The sequence below is a fragment of the Gymnogyps californianus genome, chromosome 3 (genome assembly GCF_018139145.2).
Source record: "Gymnogyps californianus isolate 813 chromosome 3, ASM1813914v2, whole genome shotgun sequence".
NCBI classification, from domain to species: domain Eukaryota; kingdom Metazoa; phylum Chordata; class Aves; order Accipitriformes; family Cathartidae; genus Gymnogyps; species Gymnogyps californianus.
The window spans coordinates 98,686,974-98,707,071 of record NC_059473.1 but is presented as its reverse complement, the minus strand read 5'-3'; the positions used below and the strand labels follow the sequence as shown (position 1 = coordinate 98,707,071).

The window sequence follows — 20,098 nt, the reverse complement described above, 5'->3', positions numbered from 1 at the left end:
GACATCAATATCTATATAAAATCCCCCTAATTCCATTCAAATTTAAAATACGGTTAGTCCACATAAACACAGTGAAACTACAGTGAAACTACATCCAACTGATACTTAAACAAATTCAGATTCTGATATTTCTTTCCAGTACACAATTGTTTGGGTTTTTTTCACCCTCGTGTTATGATACAAAAGACCCACATAAATGTCAGGGACAACTGACTTCTGTCTAGAGGGACCAAGGAAGTTAAGTGTCTGCAAAAGACAAGCACATTAAGAATCATTATTTTTATTTAGTCTTCAGTAATGTTTATATTAGTTGATACATAAAGACACATATTTCAAACATAAGAGTAACATTTTGAAGTTTAACTTTCACAAATCCCATAGAAGCAGCATTCTTAAACCAGAACACATGTACTAGCAAGAAATTAATACAAACCACTTCAAAGTGATGCATGGACACTGTGTGACTGTATGTTGAAGACTACTTCCTGTTCTGGTCCCTCTGGTTAAAAAATAAAAAAATGGATTTTTTGTAAGTATAGGAAGGTTGACAAAGACTATCAGAAGTAAAAAATTGCTTCCTAATTATATTAGGATTCCCCTTCTTGACAAAAATGGCTAACAAAGCATATAAAGTATATACACTTCCACATAAAGAAAGTGAATAGGGTTTTTTTCACTATTGTACTTAAGAGAATAAGGCAACATCAAATTATCAGAGATTACAATACAGTAGGTTTTATAAAACAAAAGAAAGTAATCGTAAGGCATAACTTACCATTTTGATTTTTGAAACTTCGGTATTCTTTAAATTGACTGGCTTAATCCACAACTTCCTATTAAAACTTTCAAAAAATAATGATAATAGTCAACTAGGTAAGGGCTGGACATTCAGGCTATGCCTAAATTTCATTTTTGACTCACACTGCTTCAAAAATGTATTCAAACTTTGTCCTATTATAGCCTCTTATATAAAAGTTGCATTAATCCTCCTAATACCACAACAATGGTGATGATCACATCTTTGCTTCTCAAACTGATAGTATCAGTCTCTTCTGAATTCGCCCCACAGATTTCTCTTTACAAACATTTCTTTTTTTCTTATCTTTAAAGTTCTTCAGGAGTCTTATCTCCTTCTGTTACTTTCTGCCTCCTCAACCCACTTCGTTTCATCAGTTCACTAGTTGGCACCTTGTAACTATCCACTTGTCTCCTATAAATATCTTTGATTCTGTCCTATGCTACATGAAATAGTACATTACTTTATTGTAGTCTGCTTCTCTCTAACACTCCAAGTATCTCCTGTCATCTTAGAGTGTAAAACACAGGAACTGCATCTTAAGTGCCAACTAGTATGACAGAGTTAATCACAACAAGGGGGTCCAGACAGGGACTATCGTAATAAAAAATGAGTATTAAATAGTTAAAATGACACAGGCATTCTTTCCTCAAAAAAAAAACCCCACCCGTTTTTAGACTAAAAGCTTTCTGAGCCAAATCCTTTCTTTTTAGGGTATATAATTTCAAAGAAACTGCCAGTGACTCTTATTTCCAGTGTAAACTACTATGAGACAATACTGAAAGGATGTTGCAGCAGAAAGTAATTTGATCCTAAAATCCTGATCAGTTTAATGTGCAATGAAACAGTAAACAAAAGCTTGCGTTGTTGGAGGGGAGGAAAAAAAACCCACACCAGCATGGATTAAAGCAGGTGCAGAGCTGTTTAATCTGTCTCAGAACTCTATCCAGAGCAAACTCCTCAACCTTTATTGATGAGAGAAGCTGTGTTGACTTTTTCACTTTTTTCCCCCAAACCTTCCTAACATTGTAACCACCAACAAATAAACAATATTCCAAGCAGCCATTAACCTTGGGATCACCTTCTTATTTTATAGGATTCTGAGCATATTTTCAAGAAGTTTTACATGGAGAAGTGGAAACAGCTGCAAGTTCACCAGACACGTGCCCTGACTCAGTCAGTAAATACAAAACACAAATGTAAATAAATACAGCCCAGATGCATTTATAGCCCAGAAAAGCTGAGTATATTACCCTAGCAGAGACATGGCTCCTGGTCAGAAATTAGCTTATGCCCACCTGAAGCCAGGTGCAGTGAAAGGTAATACAGACATGTTCTAAGTAACACATCTCTCGTGTCAGTTACCATGAAAACCTCCTCTGTACAAACCACGGTTTCTGCAGGTTTTACAAAAACAGAAATTTGGGCAAAAACACAAACCAGCCATGCCTTTGTACAAGCCAATACAAACTGCTCAGATTCAGAACCGAGCTATTTATTTTTTAGATCAAAAACAACTTCTGCAGACTCTTGTATTCTGTATAGTAACAATAAAATAACGTGCAGAAGAAAAGCTTAACTAGTTAAATATAAATACAACAGTATCAGACTAACTGAAGCTAAAAATAGCCTGTTATTTCATAAAGCTAGTGCTGACCCACATTAAGGTGTTTTCCAGGTTGACAGTGTCCAGCTGGGGACTGGCTCCCATGCCTCTATCAGTTACACACGGTAGTGATACCATAGGTGTTTCCCAGCGCCGGGTTTCACCCACGAGATGTCTGCCTTTCAGTAACGCCTGTGCCTTGGGAGACAGCGTTTCCTAGGAATGAGAGAGGGCACAAGGCTGAGAGAGTCCGTGTTGTCTCCCACACCACTTCTGGCCTACTGGGCTGATCTCCCATCTGTAAAACCAGAAATCATGATTTTATCTCGACTTAAAAGCACAGAATAATCTGTGGACAAAACACGCTAAGAGCTTCCTATTAGCATTAAACTCTCAAAAGAGGTTTTGCAGCCCGAGAGCGGAGGGGTTCAGGGATTAAAACACACGCAGAGCCACCACTATTCCACCGCCGTTCAACTTCGCCCTCCGTTTCTAGCGCCGGAGGGCCGCAATACGCCACCCCGCGTCCAACTGCCCTCACAGGGAACGGCACTCCCGCCTCACCCCGCACGATATCCCCCCCCCCCCCCCGCTGCCCTTGCCGCCTTCCCCTCAGCCCCTGCCCTTAGGCATCCCCCCCTACCCCGGGGAGAGGCCGGCCGCAGCCGGCAGGCCGCAGCGGCTGCGGGGCGCCAGCCGGCCACCCAACACCGGGGGCGCGGGGAAGAGTCTAGAACTCGCCGCCCCGGGGGAGCCGGAGGCCGCGCCACGCGCTTCCCGGCGAAGCCGCCGGCAACGGCCAGCGGGGGGTACGGCTCCCGCGCAGGGTGGCCCCGGCCCGGTCCCTGGGGGCGATCCCCGCGCCCGCCCGCGCGTCCCGCTCTGCCCCCGCCGCGCCGCACCCCTCCCCAGCCCCGCCGCCACCCGCTTCATTCACTAACCGGTTCTCGCCGGCTGCCTCCGCCTCTCGGCTCCCTCCCGCCTCCGCCCGGCCTGCTGGCGCCACGCCCCCCGGCGGCCTCGCTCCCGCCCCGGACGCGCCGGCGGCGCCTCTAATTGGGCGGGCGCGACGCTCATCGCCGACGTGTGCGAGCGAGGGGCGGGCCCTGGGGTGCTTGTGCGGGAGGCGGCGCCGAGTGTCCCTCCTGGTGCAGCCGCGTCCGCTCCGCGCCAGCCCGCAGAGCCGCCCGCTGCTGCAGCTGTATGGTCCATCCCCGCTCCGCCGCCGAACCCCCTCCGGCAGCTCCGCGGCCTCCAGCGCCTCCGCGTCCTCCTGGTTCTGCTCCTCCTGCCCCCGGCGGTGGCGCCCGCACCCCGGCTGTATGATCAGGCTACAGTCTTCAATGAGTAACCATATTCCTGTGAGTGCCGCCCGCCCGTCCGCGTCCCCCGGCCCCTCGCCCTGCCGGGCGTGCGCCCCGCCGGCTGCCCGCCTGTGCCCGGCTCCCGCGCCTCTGTTCCCTTCCCCCCCCCCCCCCCCCCCCCCCCCCCCCCCCCCCCCCCCGTCTCCTCCATGTTGTCTCTTTGTTCTGTCGCCCGGGCCACGCCGGCTCCGGGCGGCTTCTCGCAGCGCCAGGCTGCGGCTCCTCTCGGGCGGGCCGCAGGAGAGCCGAGCCAGCCCGGCTGCGGCGCGGCTCGGCCTTGCTCTCGCCCCCGGCGCCCCTCTCCTCCTGCTCCCGCCTGCCGGTGCCCCTCTGCCCTCCTCTGCCGGGAGAGGAGGAGGAGGAGGCGATCTCTCCGCGGCTCCCGAGCGGCCCGGCCCGGGCACAAAGCCGCTTTGTGAGCCTGGCTGCCGCCGGCCCCGCCCGCCGGCCCGGCCTCCCCCCGCCGGTGTCTGTCTGGTGGCGTCTGTCGGGCCGGGCCGGGCGGCCGCCGGGAAGGGCAGCGCCCCTGCAGCCGGGGCTCCCGCGCCCCTGGGCCGCGTCAGGCCGGCGGCGCGGAGGCGGCGGGGGCCGGGAGCCCCCTGCCGGGGGGAGGCCGGGGCCGGGCGGCGGCTCCGGGGGACAAGATGGCTCCGCGTCGGGAGCCTGATCGAAGCGTGATGCGAACCCGTGACCGCCGCAGCTGGGGCGACGGCCCGGCCCGCGGGGCAGTGTCAGGGCCGGGGCCGGGTCTCCTCGCCGGGCAGAGACAGGCAGGCAAGGAGGCCGGGGCTTTCCGGGCAAGCCGGGGCTTGCCCGTGGGCGCCCGCCAGCCAGGTGGTGGGGCGGGGAGCGCGGCCGGGCCGCGGCGCTGGCGGCTGGCTGGCTGGCGCGGCCGGCGCTCGCCCCCCGCCGCGGCCCCACGTGCGCGGCCGCCGCCGGGGTGAGGGCGAAGGCGGCCGAGCGGCGTATTTGTCCCCGGCGTACTCGGGCGGGGAATCGGCACCGGCTGCGAGCGAGGACGTGAATCCTTTCCAAAATGAGCGTTATGCAGCAGAGGTGGGGTATGCCCGAGCTCACGTATGCAGCCGGCCTTGTTCAGGCTGGGCTTTTGGATGGCGGCTCAGCGGGAGGAAAAGTCCGCAGAGGAGTCATTTAAGTACACGTTGAAGTGGATGTTTCTGTAACAGGCTGCCATTGACCCTCAGAAGCTCACGAATGCAGTCATACCTCAATTTTGATTGAACCTGCTTTTAAGACCTTGCCATCTGGCTTATCAAGGAAGGCATTTCCTTCTGGAGGTGGATCATAGTTCAGCATTAGAAGTTTTTGCTTTCCTCATGTGCTTGCTTTTTTTTTTTCCCCTCCCCCCCACCCCCCCTCCCAGTAATCTCGGTGTCTGTGCTGCCTAACATCTGTGACCACAGAGCAGCGTGTATTTAAGCACAAATAATGCAAGGCTTGCTGGTGGTAGTACGCCCCCCAAAAGTAGGGAAGCAAGAAAGACAAAGCATTATCAAAATCAATTAATCTATGGTAATAGAAGCAGGATTAGTGGTGGTTATGCCCAGGTCTTGGTTGCTGTCTGGTAGCCAGCTACACGCATTGCAAACATTATGAGCTGTTAAATGCATAGTGTCTGTGGCACAAGGGTCCTGTGATTCTGGTGTTTCTTATTGCCGCTGAAGACAACTTTCCGACACGTCTACCTGCATCTGCGGAGTCTTTCCAAAGCGGTGACTCAGAAGTATGAACCCTGTCGTCTTGTAATCTCATAAAACTGCCAAATCAAAAAAACCTGAAGATGACACTTAAATGTCAGCTCTTATTGTTCCACTAGTGGAACGGCAAAGGGTTTTGAAATTGTCTTACAGGAGGAAAATCGTTTCAGGGGGAAAATATGGAAGAAGCGATACAGAAATTGCACAGCCATGGGAGGAAATGTGAGAGTGAGAAAGAAAAATGAGTGACCGATATAGCAGGAGCCAAGGGAGAAGGATGTCATTGTCTTACCAAAACTAAATGTGTCAGTAAGGCAGTAAATAAATAGAATTTAGCCGTATCTAATAACTTCTATCTTGTGAAACCTTCCTGTTCTGACAGAATACATGCCACGTAAGAATGCTGGATCTATCCCAGTGTGTAGGCTGACTGTAAGTGATCACTTCTCTTAAAGATTAACCAGAACGCCCAGAGCAGGGTATTACTGCATTCTAAACTAGTAGCAGATTGTAACCTTATTTAAAAAATTAAAACTCGCTCTATCAGATCAATACAGGAGGTACTTCTATGTTAAATGTAAGTCCATAACTCCTTACAGCTTTCTTCACAGGCGCAACTTATGAGTGCCAAACAATACCTTTATTAGACTCCGTAAAATAGAGCCGTAACTGTATTTGCATGTATATGCTAAATTTCTCATGTTATTGCTTGAAACATAATGGAATAATTTTTGAGTAGAATGACAGGATTTATGTAGTTTGCTATTGAAGTGACAGTGTTAAGTCATTTTGAGACTCCTTGCTTTCGGAAGCTCAAGAGGATGCATTAGACAAGGGGATGGAATGGTTTCTGTGATATCTTATTTTCCCCAGTATCTGTTGAGGCTTCTTTGCATGGTTTTTTTTTTTCATGGTCCAAGCAGAACAAGGAACACAGTCACATGGCCTCAGTTTCATCATCTCTAGAAGTTGCATTGACTTGCTATACAGGAAGTTTTGAGGTAATTTTTCCTTCCCCCTAAACTGCATACTCGAACCACAAGAAACATCCTTCCTTCACAGAGCATGTCGTAACAAATTCATGATAAACCTTTGGAATCTCCCATCTGTGATACGCAAGTGTGTTTTCTTAGGCCATGGGTCACTTTCTCTGGTCCAAAATGGGTAGTGTTATCACTGTGGATATCATAATAGAGGCATTCACATGCCTGGTAGGTAGGAGGTGCATCTTGTCAACAACACCTAACGAAGGTGTGCCTCTACCTTGTGTAACGGCTCCGCAGTTTGTACCCCTGACCCTCCCACTGCTTGTCTGCCTTAGCAGTTGCTACTTAGGCCTCGAGTAGTAAGAGAAAGTCGGGGTATTTGTCCCTCTGTCCTTCAGTAACTTTTTGTCGGGTAGCAGGTTAGAACAATGAACTTACTTGCAGGTGCTCTCAAGCTGTAATGAAATGTCGTTTATTTTAGTTTTTTAGTTTTGATCCTGTGCTTTCAGTAGCTGAGTGTGTGGCAGGTCTTGACTTCAGAGAATGTGATACCACATAGTTAGTTCTGGCTATAAACGTTTCTGGCCTATGAGCGGGTGGATTGAACAACTGTGAACCATTTTGCATGTCTTCTGAAGGTAGAGCGAAGTGTCATGTAACTGCGTAAACAAGTGCTTTTGTTTGCGTGCTTCTCAAGATGCTACCGAGTTGTGAACAAGAATGTCAGCAGCATGGGATAACCTTACAGGTCTCTGCTTTCCACATATTGGTACCAATCTAGTAGATTACTTTCATAAGCGTAGACAGGAGTGATTGCTTCAAATGCAGAATTAACGTACATGTGAATCTGCTTGTCAGTGAAGACAGATGCTTTAGCTTCCTGTCCCAAAGAAGGGCATGAATTAAAGCTTTTCTTTTCAAGATGTCTTCCTGTTGCTTGAATAAACTATTCCCTAACTTCTCCTAGCATAAATGATAGTAGATGGTACAATCATAATTAACATGACTTTATCCCATATTGGGCAGGATACCTTCTCTGAATAGGTAGTCCTGGCATATTAACCTTAGTTTTGTTTTCGAAGTTTATTTTGATGGATCTAACGGTCTAAACGTTGTTTGGCTTTCTGTTACTGATAGAAACTGCTGCTTCTGTTTCCAAAACCCTTCAGTGTTAATTTTCCTCAAAGAAAACTCACATGTAAATTGAAAAGAATATGCTGGAGTACCCAAAATGATGAGTTGGCGTCATTCTGTTAAAGAAACTTCTGCATACAATACTGTGCGTTTGAGTTTCACTTATGCAGCCTTATGCTTTCATATACTAACTTGACTTTTTTGATAGCTTACCGACCGAGTAGTTAACTGTCTGAGACAATACAGTAATTTTAAAGCTGTATTTCCAAGCCTCTCAAAAATTACTCACGTCATTTGAGTTCCCCCTAAGTCTGAGGTGGTCTTAATTACTACAACACTGTTTTTATGGCTGATTTCTTATCTTACAGGTCTTTTTGCTGAAGATGGGCGAAGCCTTGTTCTCTGGCTTAATGCCATAACACAAACAGCATGCCAATGTACTACTTGTCTTTAATTTTCATTTGACTCCCAGAACAGAACTAAACTAGGTTGGCAAAGCTGTCTTAGGATAGTACAGTGTGTTGCTGCCTTAAGGAGTTGGTCTACATGTGGAGCTTTCTGGCTAGCAATGGTGAGAAGTGATGGCATTCACATCAAAGGAAAATGTGAGTTTTGCTCCTTTATAATGTGGCAGCAGCAGTTGCCAAGGCAAACAGTGAGACTCAAATACATACTTGGTTAGGTCCTTAGTTGTATGAATTAGTAAGGTGCTGCTGTGTCTAATTGCTAGCTGTTAAGTCAGTATTAACAAAATGAATTCATTTGTAGGGGTTAATTACACATAGAACTCAACATTGCGTAATGTACTTGGTTCAACTTTGTGTAAGAATTTGAACTGTGCACCCAGTTTCTAGACGTGATTAATAATCTGCATTAAAAAAGTAGGATTTATTACTTAACTAATGCTTTGCTGCCTGCCCTCCTCCTTACCCCCATGATGAGTTTTTCTGGTATCGTATTGACTACTCCTAGTTGTGTACTAAGGCCAACCTGCCTACCAGGCTGGATGAATCCTGATTACTTCTTACTTCCTACCTGCCCCAGTATGGGGTCATGTTAACTGTTTCCAATTACTCTACATTGTTTTCTGCCCAAAAATCTCCATCTTGCAGATTGAAAGGTCTTTTCTTTACCCTAGTGACCCCATTCTGTCTCCTTGAGCTCACTTGCATGCTTCTCTCTTTCTGACAGCCTCCACTCCCTCATCCTCTACCAGGGAAAAGGCCAGGCTATGATTCCCCTTAACAGTCTTAAGAAGAGATAAACATGAGATCTGCCAGTGCATGCGAAAAGCGGCACAAGACCTTGTGCAGCTGTATCTGCTTAAAGCTGTCCTGTCCCTTTTTGCTGTTCTGCTTCTTAAGCTAATTGAAAGTGACTTTAAATAAGCCACCTTCGGTTCTTTTTTTCGGTTGCTATTTTAGGTCTGGTCCTAGGAGTCTTTTTAATGCACACCTAGCACCTTCTGCTAGGGCATGGCTGGTGTGTCAGATGATGATTCTTCGAGTTCTTCCGAGTCTGAATTCTCCTGGTTCCTGTTACTCTGTTGGCTGTTGGCCTTTGACTTCAGAGGATCCTTCTTACTCCTTTTTCATGCCTATTATATTTAGAGTTCTCACTGTCCCTCAAGTTATCACAAACAAAAACTGAAATGTTTTTTTTGCAAGTAACTGGCAAACAGAATCCTACAGTCTTTACAGAAATGGTGATGGTAGTATCTCTGGAGTGGCAGCAAAGTGCATGTGAAATTGTCGTATTAGTTTCTTTCTACTAACTTCTTGTATTTGTTAGCAGGGTTTTTTTTGGTTTTTGTTTTTGGAAGTTGTGCCTGTGATTAAGGTGCATCCTTAAAACTTCTTACCAGGAAGCTGTCTGAAAACATGAAAAGGATGCCTGGAGGTGTTTGGTCTGCCCATCTGTTACAGTCCAATCTCTCAATGATTTTTATCTTCTGTCTTACTACTACTCTTACTGAACTTCCTCTTCTCTGGACTTAAGAATGGAGCAAAGCCATGTGTACAACATAAAACATTGTTGCAGTTCTTTAAATTGTAGTTCCCCTTAAGAACTGCTGTACTGCCAAGATACCTAGATGACCTTTAAAGGTCCCTTCCAACCCAAACTATTCTATGAATCTATACCTCTTAGAAAACTCAACAGTTATTAGACTATTGATCTGTTACAACTTCTGCTTAATACTCATCGTTGTTAGGTGGACTCACTGTAGTCTTACGGTATATGGTTTAGTGCTTGCAATGGAGTCTTGGTCTGACTCCAAATCCTAGATGGCAGTTAGTGACCATGACTTATTTGCAAGTAGCTTTTTCTTCCTGCCCTTTGGTAAACTGTATTAAGGCATTGGTTATTATCAGGACTTATTGTACAATTGTCTTTAGGACCTGACCTTTTGAATTTGCTTTCTCATGGTTGGGAAGCTTTTCAGCACAGGCTGCTTCTTTCATGATCCTTTGAATGGGAAGGTTTGAGGGTATACCACTGAAATACTGTCTGTGCTCCTTATTTTCTCGTGTACGCTTGCCCTGATTATATATGTGGATGGATGCATAGAGCTGGTTTGTAGTTTTAAAACAAAAAATCTGAACATTGCTACAATGAAGTTACAGCTTCTGTTTGCCTTCATAAACCTAGTTTCTAGAGAAGAACTGATATTACTGTGTCCCAGCTGGCAAAAAAAAAAAATTTTTTTTAAATCACATTTTTAAGAAAGTAAGGCTGATAGCAATTCTGTAACACTGCTTGCTCAGCTAATCTATTTCCAAGGTGTCTTGGGCAATATTTTGTTTGGGCATAGAAATACATGGATTCCTTCCAATGTTTGGAGTTGACTGGCCAATATAAGTCATTTTTTCTGCTAAATAGTTGTAGGATAAATGATGTTTCTCTCTAGTACCTAAGTGTATTTAGTGGGCATTTGGTTCAGCTTGTACCTATCTTTTGGGAAACAAAACTTCTCTTCTTCCCTTCTGTTCCCTAGGCAGGTATCATCAGCAGCACTGGCACTGTGGCTGGGCACAGAACTGGCTCCTCTGCTGTAGGGTTCCACAGTGCATAAAAGCTTATATTCTTGGTTCATTTGCATAGCAACATCTGCAAATGAATACACAACTCGGAGCAGTTCATCAGCTATCTACTTCCTGGTTGTGCATCTTGCAGTAATTTTATAAGTAAACTTAACCATAGCAAAATAGCACACCACTGGGCAGGAATAACCTGTTCAATGAACTTGCCTGTGTATGTTTTTAGCTAGACTATTACCACTATCTTGGTATAGTGATAAAGTCACGATGTAAAAAGGCAGATGAAGATTGTCATGTGTCTTCAGCCTTTAGTATGTGAAATGTTCCTTAGTTAGAAATCTGTGTGCCTTGAAAGTCTCAAAATATGTTCAAAAGCTCACATTGTTTTGTTAGGCCAGAAAGACTTTGCATTTGCTTTCAAGGCCTCCTATTTGACATGCAAAGTAAGTCTTTAGCCTTTAAGACAACTGATTCTGCATTAAACACTAGAAATTGTCTGATGCTCAGCTTGAATATTCAAGTATTCTCATCCTTGCCTTCATGGGACTACTTAAGGTCAGTGTAACTTTAGTAGGTGTTGTGATGTCTCTCAATTCAGAATGGAAAATAGTTATATGGGTATCCTGGAAAAGCTATGCTTTATATAAATACTAGGGTTCTTCAAACTTGGTCTCTTGTTGCTATGTTTAGCACATTTGAATTGGTATTTTAATACATTTCAGGTTTTGGTGTTAAAACAACCCTATATGGAAACTTTTGTATTAAGTAAATGTATTTATTTTCAAGTAATCCTTGCTAAGAAAGGCAACAGGTTTCTTACGCAAACCTAATTCTTGGATTAAAAAATAAACCTTGTGAAACTGCTTAGTTGCTCTGTTTTTTATTTTTTTCATTTTATAATGCTTGGTGTCTTCAAAATAACCTTGCTTCACCTGTGCTCATTATGGTTTTTCCCCCCCCCCCTCTCTTTACAGCAGTTCTGTGGTGTTCTTGGTCACACATTTATGGAGTTTCTGAAGGGCAGTGGAGACTACTGCCAGGCACAGCACGACCTCTATGCAGACAAGTGAACTGTAGAAATTCATTACTACTCCACCAAGAAGCCCCCCTAAGAGTGGTTGACCAGGATAAGAAGTATTGAATTGAAATTGGCAGAGCATTTAACAACAGAATTCAGACCTGGATGGGGTAAACCTCAGTGCACTGCCTTTCTTTTGCCTCAGTATTACTGGATTGAAGAATTGCTGCTTCTTGTTAGGAGGTTCATTTCATTTCCCATTGCTCCCAACTTCATACTTCCAAGCACTGAGAATTTCACGTGGAGTATAGTGAAGTAGACTTCAGTTTCTCTACATCACTTCGATATTAGAATTTTTTTGAATCCTTTCATAATCTTGTTGCATGTTTAACTAAATCAATATGGCCCGAATGAACCGCCCAGCTCCTGTGGAAATCACCTACAAGAACATGAGATTCCTAATCACACACAATCCAACCAATGCAACCTTAAACAAATTTATAGAGGTAAGGCCAGGACAGAATTCTTACTGATGTATTTTTTTAATGCCTGAACAGCATGCTGCATTAACAATTTCCTTCTTTACTAGTTGGTAACAGCTGTGGAAGCCATACAAAGAGGTGCTGAGACTGTTCGTATATTGAGTTTTTTCAAATACTGATGCCATGTTTCAAAGACCTGCAGACAAATCTATTCAGATATACTTTCGCCTTCACAAAAAACCTATGTCTGAAAGTGAAGCAAAGAAATAATTATACTGTCTAGTACATTGTATGTTAAGTACATTGTTTAGGTCTGAAAACAGGAATTATCTGGCAGTTAGGTGTAGAACAATACAAAGATCTGCTAGTGGTAGGAACTCACATTTAGATTCATCTAAAGTGGTGTAACATTTCCTTGCACCTATTGCATAGCGATTAAAAAGAGAATAATTCACTATACATTGTGGATCAGAACCTTAGGAACAAGTAACAGGATTGCAATATCGCTTCACTGCCTATCTCCCTTCAATATTAGCAGATCATGGTTCTAATGTAGCTTAAGAGAATCCTCTGAGTGTCATAGTGTCTACTTGAGTGAAGTTTGTGGTGGTAGGCTTGTTCTGCATCCAGAGCTGCTGAAGCTACTTTAAGTGTTTTAATACATGCTAAAATTGTTTACTGACTAAAGCCAGGTGGCTTGGCATATATTGCTAGTATCTGAATTTATCATCTGAACTTTGCATCTAGCATGTTGGAGCTATAAAGTGCACAGTTAAAAGTGTATGCATGTATGCTAACAACAGGTTCCTCCAAAGTTACGTCCTCGTAAGGTCTGAGTTTGTAATGCAGTCCCTTATTAGCAAGATTGTAGGTGTATTATACCTCTATTTTGCATTCAGTGTGGGATAATTTACAAGAAACATAGTGAGATAACATTGCTTGCCTTCATACTCTCACAACTAGATAAAGTATGCTTAGGCTATGCTTCAGTCATTACCGTGACAGCTACAGTGTGAATGATTGGTTGTTGCAGGGAGAATGAAGTGTGATTGCTTTTTTTGTTTTGTTTTTTAAATGGAGGGTAATAACAAAATGGAAAGTTAAATTTTGTTATTCTCTAGTTATGATAACTCAGGAACTGGAATAATTTATTGTCCTGTGCTCATAATTCTTAACAGTAAGAGGTCTTACAAACCTGTTATAAGCAGAGGGAGAGAAGGGGAAGATCTAAACCTCACTCAGAATGCTTTCAGTGAAGTATGTAGCTTTGTAAACCAGGAAACTTCCTGTTCCTTTAAAAGGAATGATCTTTTGGAGAGGGACTACTTATTTCATCAATATTTATCTGGATCTGACTTTAAAAGAAAAAAAGCCTGATCCAACATAAAAAAACTTAATATTCAGGTATGTTTGCAGAAGAGCTTAAAGGTATCTGGCATTAGCACACAGGTTTTCAGTTATTTCAGCTTTCAGTGTTCTTCACAGGGTGGCAAGCATTTGCATGAGTTTACTTACCGAAAATTTTGGAATGAGTTAATAAGTTAACCTATTGAGAAAATTAAATGGTAAGTGAAGTCAGTTTACTCTTAAAGCAGGGGGTTTTTTTTCACTCTCTAGGAACTTAAGAAATACGGCGTTACCACAGTGGTAAGAGTGTGTGAAGCTACCTATGACACTGCTCCGGTGGAAAAAGAAGGCATTCAGGTTTTGGTAAGTAGTGTAGAAGCAGAGTTTAAAACCAACCCACCCCTGTGCCCCCCCCCCCCCCCCCCCCCCCCCCCCCCCCCCCCCCCCCCCCCCCCCCCCAATTTCTTTTGACACCACCTTATTAACTCTACAAGTGTGTTCCAGCAGCTGATGGAGGCAAAAGCTGTACAGACGTCCTCTCTTGTCAGGAAAAAAATCTGGTTTTGAGCAAAATCATTTGCTCAATGAAAACGGATTGAAAAGAATATATTCTCAATATTGCTATAGTTATACTATTAGAAAACCATAAGCTTGAGTCGTTCCCTTAGCTGTCAGCTCTTTTGTCCATTGTGTTGGAGATATGCGAGAAACAAAAACAAAGGATGCTATTTAGTTAACGAGGCGTGACCTTGAGAAGAGAAACAAGATGACACCGTAAGTCAGTGGGTAAAGACATACCAAGATAAGCACAGGGGCAATCAAAGAGCTACTTGAACTGTGAGTGAACTATCCTAATTAACATACTAGAAAACCCACCCTTGAGTAGGGAGAGCCCCCTACCAACAGAAGCCCCTTCCTCACAGAATATGCGCAGTAAAAAAGGAGGACACTGCGACTTTAAGTGGAGATGAGACTTGCGAGAACCAATAGGAACGAGAGTAACTAAGCAAAACTGTAAAAATACTGATAACTGTTGCTTGAAAGGTATAAAATGCTTTACCGTGTGTTAACCAGGTGTGCTAGCTTTGTGGAGTTACCACCTAGCACCCATCTCTGCGCAGACATGAAATAAACAAATATCTCGGCTCTGTGTGTTAATCGGCTTTTTTGCACACCGGGTGAAAGAATCCTGATTTTTGGGACAACAATTGTGTCCCCTCCTTTTTTGTGTATGCACACAGCATGCAAGCATAAGGAGTTCTATCTTTATGTATTTATGTATGTCATGCTATATTCTAGGATTGGCCCTTTGATGATGGTGCTCCACCATCCAACCAGATTGTTGATGATTGGCTAAACCTCCTTAAAGTTAAATTTCGTGAAGAACCTGGTTGTTGTATTGCTGTACACTGTGTTGCTGGTCTTGGAAGGTGAGTCAAGTTTGAAAGATCTGTTGAGTTGCTATGTGTTGCTGGTCTTGGAAGATGAGTAAAGTTTTAAAGATCTGTTGACTTGCTATCCCTGGTCAGACTTGTTAAGATCTAGTACAAAAGTTTATTTGAGGCAAATGTAAAATAGTCACATATCCAGTATTGGAATGACCTCACACTTAAAAGTAGTTCAGATGGCAGGAAACTGTTGTATGTATATATTAGACATAAAGGCCTTTTAGTCAACAGATGATGCTATTATCACAGCTCTCTCACAAAAACTACTGAAAGAAGTAAACAAGTATATTCTTGTACCAAGCATATTGATGAGTGTCCCATTGACATTTTTTGTCTTGCTATGTCTTCTTTTTTTTTTTCTAATGGATTTGGTTTTTAGTGACTCACCTGTAAGTTTCCTCTTCATCATTTCAGCAGTATTGCCAGTCTCCTTGTACCAAGGGTATTGTAACCATTAACCACAAACAAGTGGGGTGTTCTGGCACATCAAGACCAACTTTCATCCACCACCTGTTTGGGGGATGAAAAGTGTTCTCCGAAGTCCCAAAGCTCTGTTTCCGTCTCATTTCTAACACGGAGCCTCAACATTTTTATGGACAATGCTAAATATTCTCCTCTTAGCCCTGTTCCCTCTGTCTGCTGCACCTATCTTAAATACAGTTCCAACAGTTGTGAGAACATAGTTTTGCTCCTATTGTTCTAGACTACCTGGGAACTAGATCTGTTCAAAAAGCAGTTGCCGTATTCTAACCATGAGTTTCAGCATGTCCAATATAAAATGGAGGTTTCTGGTCTTGCTATCCGTAAGCCTGGCTTATCCACTGTTTGCGTTATGGCTTCACACATAACAAAGTTGACTGTAGTGGTGAATGCTACCAAGACAAGTCCTCTTCAGCTGCTTACAATGATATCTGTTGGTTTTTCCTCAAAATTGGATAGTTGAAAAGATCCTAGCTTTTTATCGTGTAAGGTTTTTTAAGTCCCTGAACATATAAAACCACTTAAGCTTGCTACTAGGTGCACAAGTCTGTTGCTAGTGTGTGGCATGGAGTTTTGTCTTCACTTTTTTTTTTGAGCCAGAAATTGCTGATATATCTGAGTTTGATTTGTCTCAAGCTTCCCTAACTGAAAACTGTATTCTGTCAGATGAAGAATACTGTGGCAAGCAAGAAAATCCTTGGGAGTGTGCAGCAGTCTGTGGATTGCATCTGTTCCTAAAACTTGTGACTCTAGTTCTAGGACTTGTCAGTTCTTATTGAACCTGACCCCTCTTCTGATTTCTGCTTCGGGGTCCTGACTGCTTCTAAGGATGCTAGTTTGTGGGAATAGAAACCCATACGCAACTCTTCCCGAGAATCAATTGGCTTTGAAACAAATGGGTAAAGATTACTTGCATTTTATTCCTGCTGTCCTCTCCTATATCTAGTCAGATGAACAAAGCTAAGGTTGACCAGAGTTAATTTAAACCCCTTCCTTAACGAGGATGGGTAGCTCGAAAACAGGTGGTATAATGGCTCGATTAATGTAGAAATGCCTTCTGCCTGTCTTTTGCTTCCCCAGGGAAGAAACATCAGATACGCAGAAGGACAGAAAAGAGAACTGGGGAAAGTAAAATTTTTTTCTAAGTATGCATTGGCAAATGCTAAACTGAATGTATTTTTTTTTTTTTTTACCAGAGCTCCGGTCTTAGTTGCTCTTGCACTGATAGAATGTGGAATGAAGTACGAAGATGCAGTGCAGTTCATAAGACAGTAAGTATGAACCTAATGTCTAGCTGTTTCCAAGATTTAACATGTTGATATATCCTTGGGCACTAAAAGAAATTCTGAATGCTGTTCTTGTCTTTTACTCTTTTTTTTTGTAAGATATTTAGTACATCTGAACTTTTTAACACACATACTGCATACAGTCAGTGTTTTAGGACTTGGCCTGTGGGATGGGTGTTTTCCATTCCTGTGGAAACAGGAATCAGCAAGTAATTATTTGAGCAAGTTTAAAAACAAACAAAACCCCTAACTTCCAGTTAGATCTGCAGGGTTGTCTTTATTATTTGTACATATGAGAGGCAGAATACTTTTGAAATTTATGTTCTGTCTATTAGCTAGAGCTAACACTCATTCACGTTTGTGGATCCTTTCTTTACCAGATCAAAGTGTGCTAAACAGTTCCTCCTAGTCTTTTCTGGTAGTCTACTGAAGTAAATATTTCCTTGGATTTTTTTATAAATGTATGTAAGTTGGATGAGAACAATTTTAGTCTCAATACCTTAATTTTGCAGGTTTCAACTATATTTAGAAGAAGCAGCAGCTCATATAAACAATACCAAAATACTTCCTGCGTAATTGCCAAGCCATTAAAGAATTAAATTCAGCTTGTACATCTTAACAGGCTGGTGTATACAAAGTGAGGAATGGGAAGCCTGGTACATATTCCAAATACTCAACAGAAATGTACCCTTCTTTCACACACTTCTGGTTTGAGAAAACCAAGAAAGCTCAATTTCTGTTCAACTTATTATGGGGAGTTACAATGTTTATGTACTTCCTTAATATTCCAGTATTCTTAATAATTATTTTAAGAGACTGAATAACTTCAGCTTTCTTAAGAAGACAGTCTCACACCTGCTCTATAGCTTCCTTTTGAAGTTTCTTCTAAAGATCTTAATGTAAGATCTTTGGCTTCTGTATCAGAGGCTAAAACGCTGTCTAAAATGCTAGGTACTCCTTTGAGCATGTGGTCCAATGAGGTATTTGTGAAAGGAAGCTACCACCCTCTTTCCTGGCACGTAACTTTTAATTATCCCTATTTTAGTTACAGTCTTGACTTAATGGTGGTTTTTTTCAGTGATTTAAAAATATTTTTCTCTGGTTCATGATATTATTTCACTGGGCAGTAGATTAATGTTCTGTTTAAAATATTTTTTCCTCCATCTAGGAAGCGGCGTGGAGCTTTTAACAGCAAGCAACTTCTGTACTTGGAGAAATACCGCCCCAAGATGCGTCTGCGCTTTAAAGACTCCAATGGTCACCGAAATAATTGTTGTATTCAGTAAAGCTCAACAGCCTATAGTACTTCTTTGGGAATAAAGGACGGAAACTAGAATTAAGCAGACTGCATGCCAAAGACATCAGTCTGATATTTTTTTAGTAGCAAAGGAAGCTTCCTTAGGAGTATTTCATAGGCTAAAGGCTTAGTAGTAATGCAACTTCTATGTTTAGATAAATATCCATCTGTTTGGAGACCCAGTAAATATTTTTGCTGTACCCTGTTTCTGAGCTGTCTCCTTGATCATTAATTACCAGTTCAAATATCCTTTAATCATGCCATTGAGTCTTACCCGCCTAGTTTCAACTACTAAAAATTGGGGTACTAAAATAAATCAATCTGTAGAGAGATTAGGTGCCAAAATACCCAGCATATCAGCTACATGTTTTTCCTTATAAATGAGCATAGCTCTGATGACGTGAGAACTACCAGCTTATCTGGACCTTCCTGTCTTTTTTCTACACTCATTTCAATATTGAAGAATATGGCCTCTAAGGTAGTCTTGCCTGCTCACTGTATGTTTTGTCTCCCACAATCGCACTAGAATTATCAGGATTTGCACAGTCTGTCTTTTTAATACTATGAATTACAGCAACTTTTTACCCCAGCGTCTGTACTTTTCTGTTATCTGAACCTCTCCATTTTACAAATCATTACTCTCTGGTTACTCATGTAGAAAATCTTTTAAATTGTACAGAAGCACACAAGTCTTTAATGTCTCCAGACAAAAAGCCTTACAGTAAAATTAATGTTGGCACTTCATGTGCAACTTAACAGAGGGCCTGAAAAGGTTGGGAGGGGCTATTTAATATTTCTAGTAAAATGTTGCCTTTGTCTTGTGCAGGAAGTATAGAATATGCCCTTTACTTTAGTAAATATTTTTTTAAAACGTAGAAATGCTTTGTTATTGTAGCTAAAAATTCTTAATCAGAAAATTTCTGAAAAATCTTGTAGTTTCTTTTACTGTACCTATTGAAAGTTGTTTACCAACTATTGCTTTGTTGAAAGTGTGATTTTTTTTTTTCTTTTGTTTTTCCTCCTTGAGTTTCTGCTATGACTTGGGCAGACCTCTGTAATATTTTGTATGCCTTTCAAGCTGCGTAACTTAATATTTGGATACTTGATAATTTGTTTTATTATGTAATTGATAAAATGGTGATGTGTATTAATGTTAGTTCAACCATATATTTATACTGTCTTGGGAATGTGTGGTTATAGTTCTGTGGGAGAAATAATTTTGCCAGTGTTCACCAGCTTGTAAAATCTAGTGCGAGAGCTTAAACATCTAAATAAATACTGAAATGCACTTACGAAGTTTGCTGAAATGCTCATGACTTTCACTTATTTTTGTGTACTTTGTCAGCAATCTTGAGGTGCCTAAATTCAGAATCTATCCAGGCATCTGTTTCTTTTTTTAAATCTGGGCCTGAATGTCCCCTTTGCTGTAATGTTTGCTGTTTGTTTTACTCATAAATAAATGTGGACAAAAATTAATAGTAGAAAGTACAGTATTTCTTTACGTAGCTTACTTGTGACTTCCCTTCCCCAGTACTAAAATAGGTTACTTGCTTACTGTTCTTGGAACTATCTTTGCAGTAAATGCAGAAGAGTATACGCATCTGTAAAGCTTGAACACTTGTATCAGTAGCATTAGAATTTAATTACAAAATAGTATGATACAGTGCTTCATTGTCAAGACTGAAGCTATGTCCAAACAGAAGATACCCCAAAAATTATGTGAGCTAAGGCCTGTGTTTGAGTTTCCAGAGTGGTGACCAAACTTCCTGATGAGAACTGGAAGATGCTCTTAGTAGCCAGCTGAGGTGCTGTTCTTTCTGGTGATCATAAGCTCAGGCCCATGTCTGCTTAAAATAAACGTATGGTTAAACATATCTTGCCTTTGTAAACCATGAGGTGGGATGCTGTGTACAACATAAGCTTCAGTGAGACTTCTGAAGGATTGCTTTTGGAAAGGTATAGTCTCATTATAAAGAGCACTTTGAAATTCTGTATGATTTAAAAATGCCTGAAACTGAATATAATTTAGCTTAGTCTGTAAAATAGTAAAATAAACTCTTAACTAGTTCAGCTTTCCTTTGGAAGTTAAACCTGGTTT

General features: G+C 42.4%; 1 protein-coding gene across 1 annotated transcript; it reads left to right on the top strand.

Moving 5' to 3' along the window:
- Positions 1 to 3,579: 3,579 nt before the first annotated feature.
- On the top strand, positions 3,580 to 19,476 carry PTP4A1 (protein tyrosine phosphatase 4A1). The gene is made up of 6 exons (XM_050894267.1): positions 3,580 to 3,763; positions 11,617 to 12,166; positions 13,760 to 13,852; positions 14,789 to 14,919; positions 16,614 to 16,688; positions 17,872 to 19,476. Exons 2-6 carry the CDS (start codon positions 12,062 to 12,064, stop codon positions 17,987 to 17,989), a joined length of 522 nt encoding a protein of 173 aa, XP_050750224.1. The 5' UTR covers positions 3,580 to 3,763; positions 11,617 to 12,061; the 3' UTR covers positions 17,990 to 19,476.
- The last annotated feature ends 622 nt before the right edge of the window (positions 19,477 to 20,098 follow it).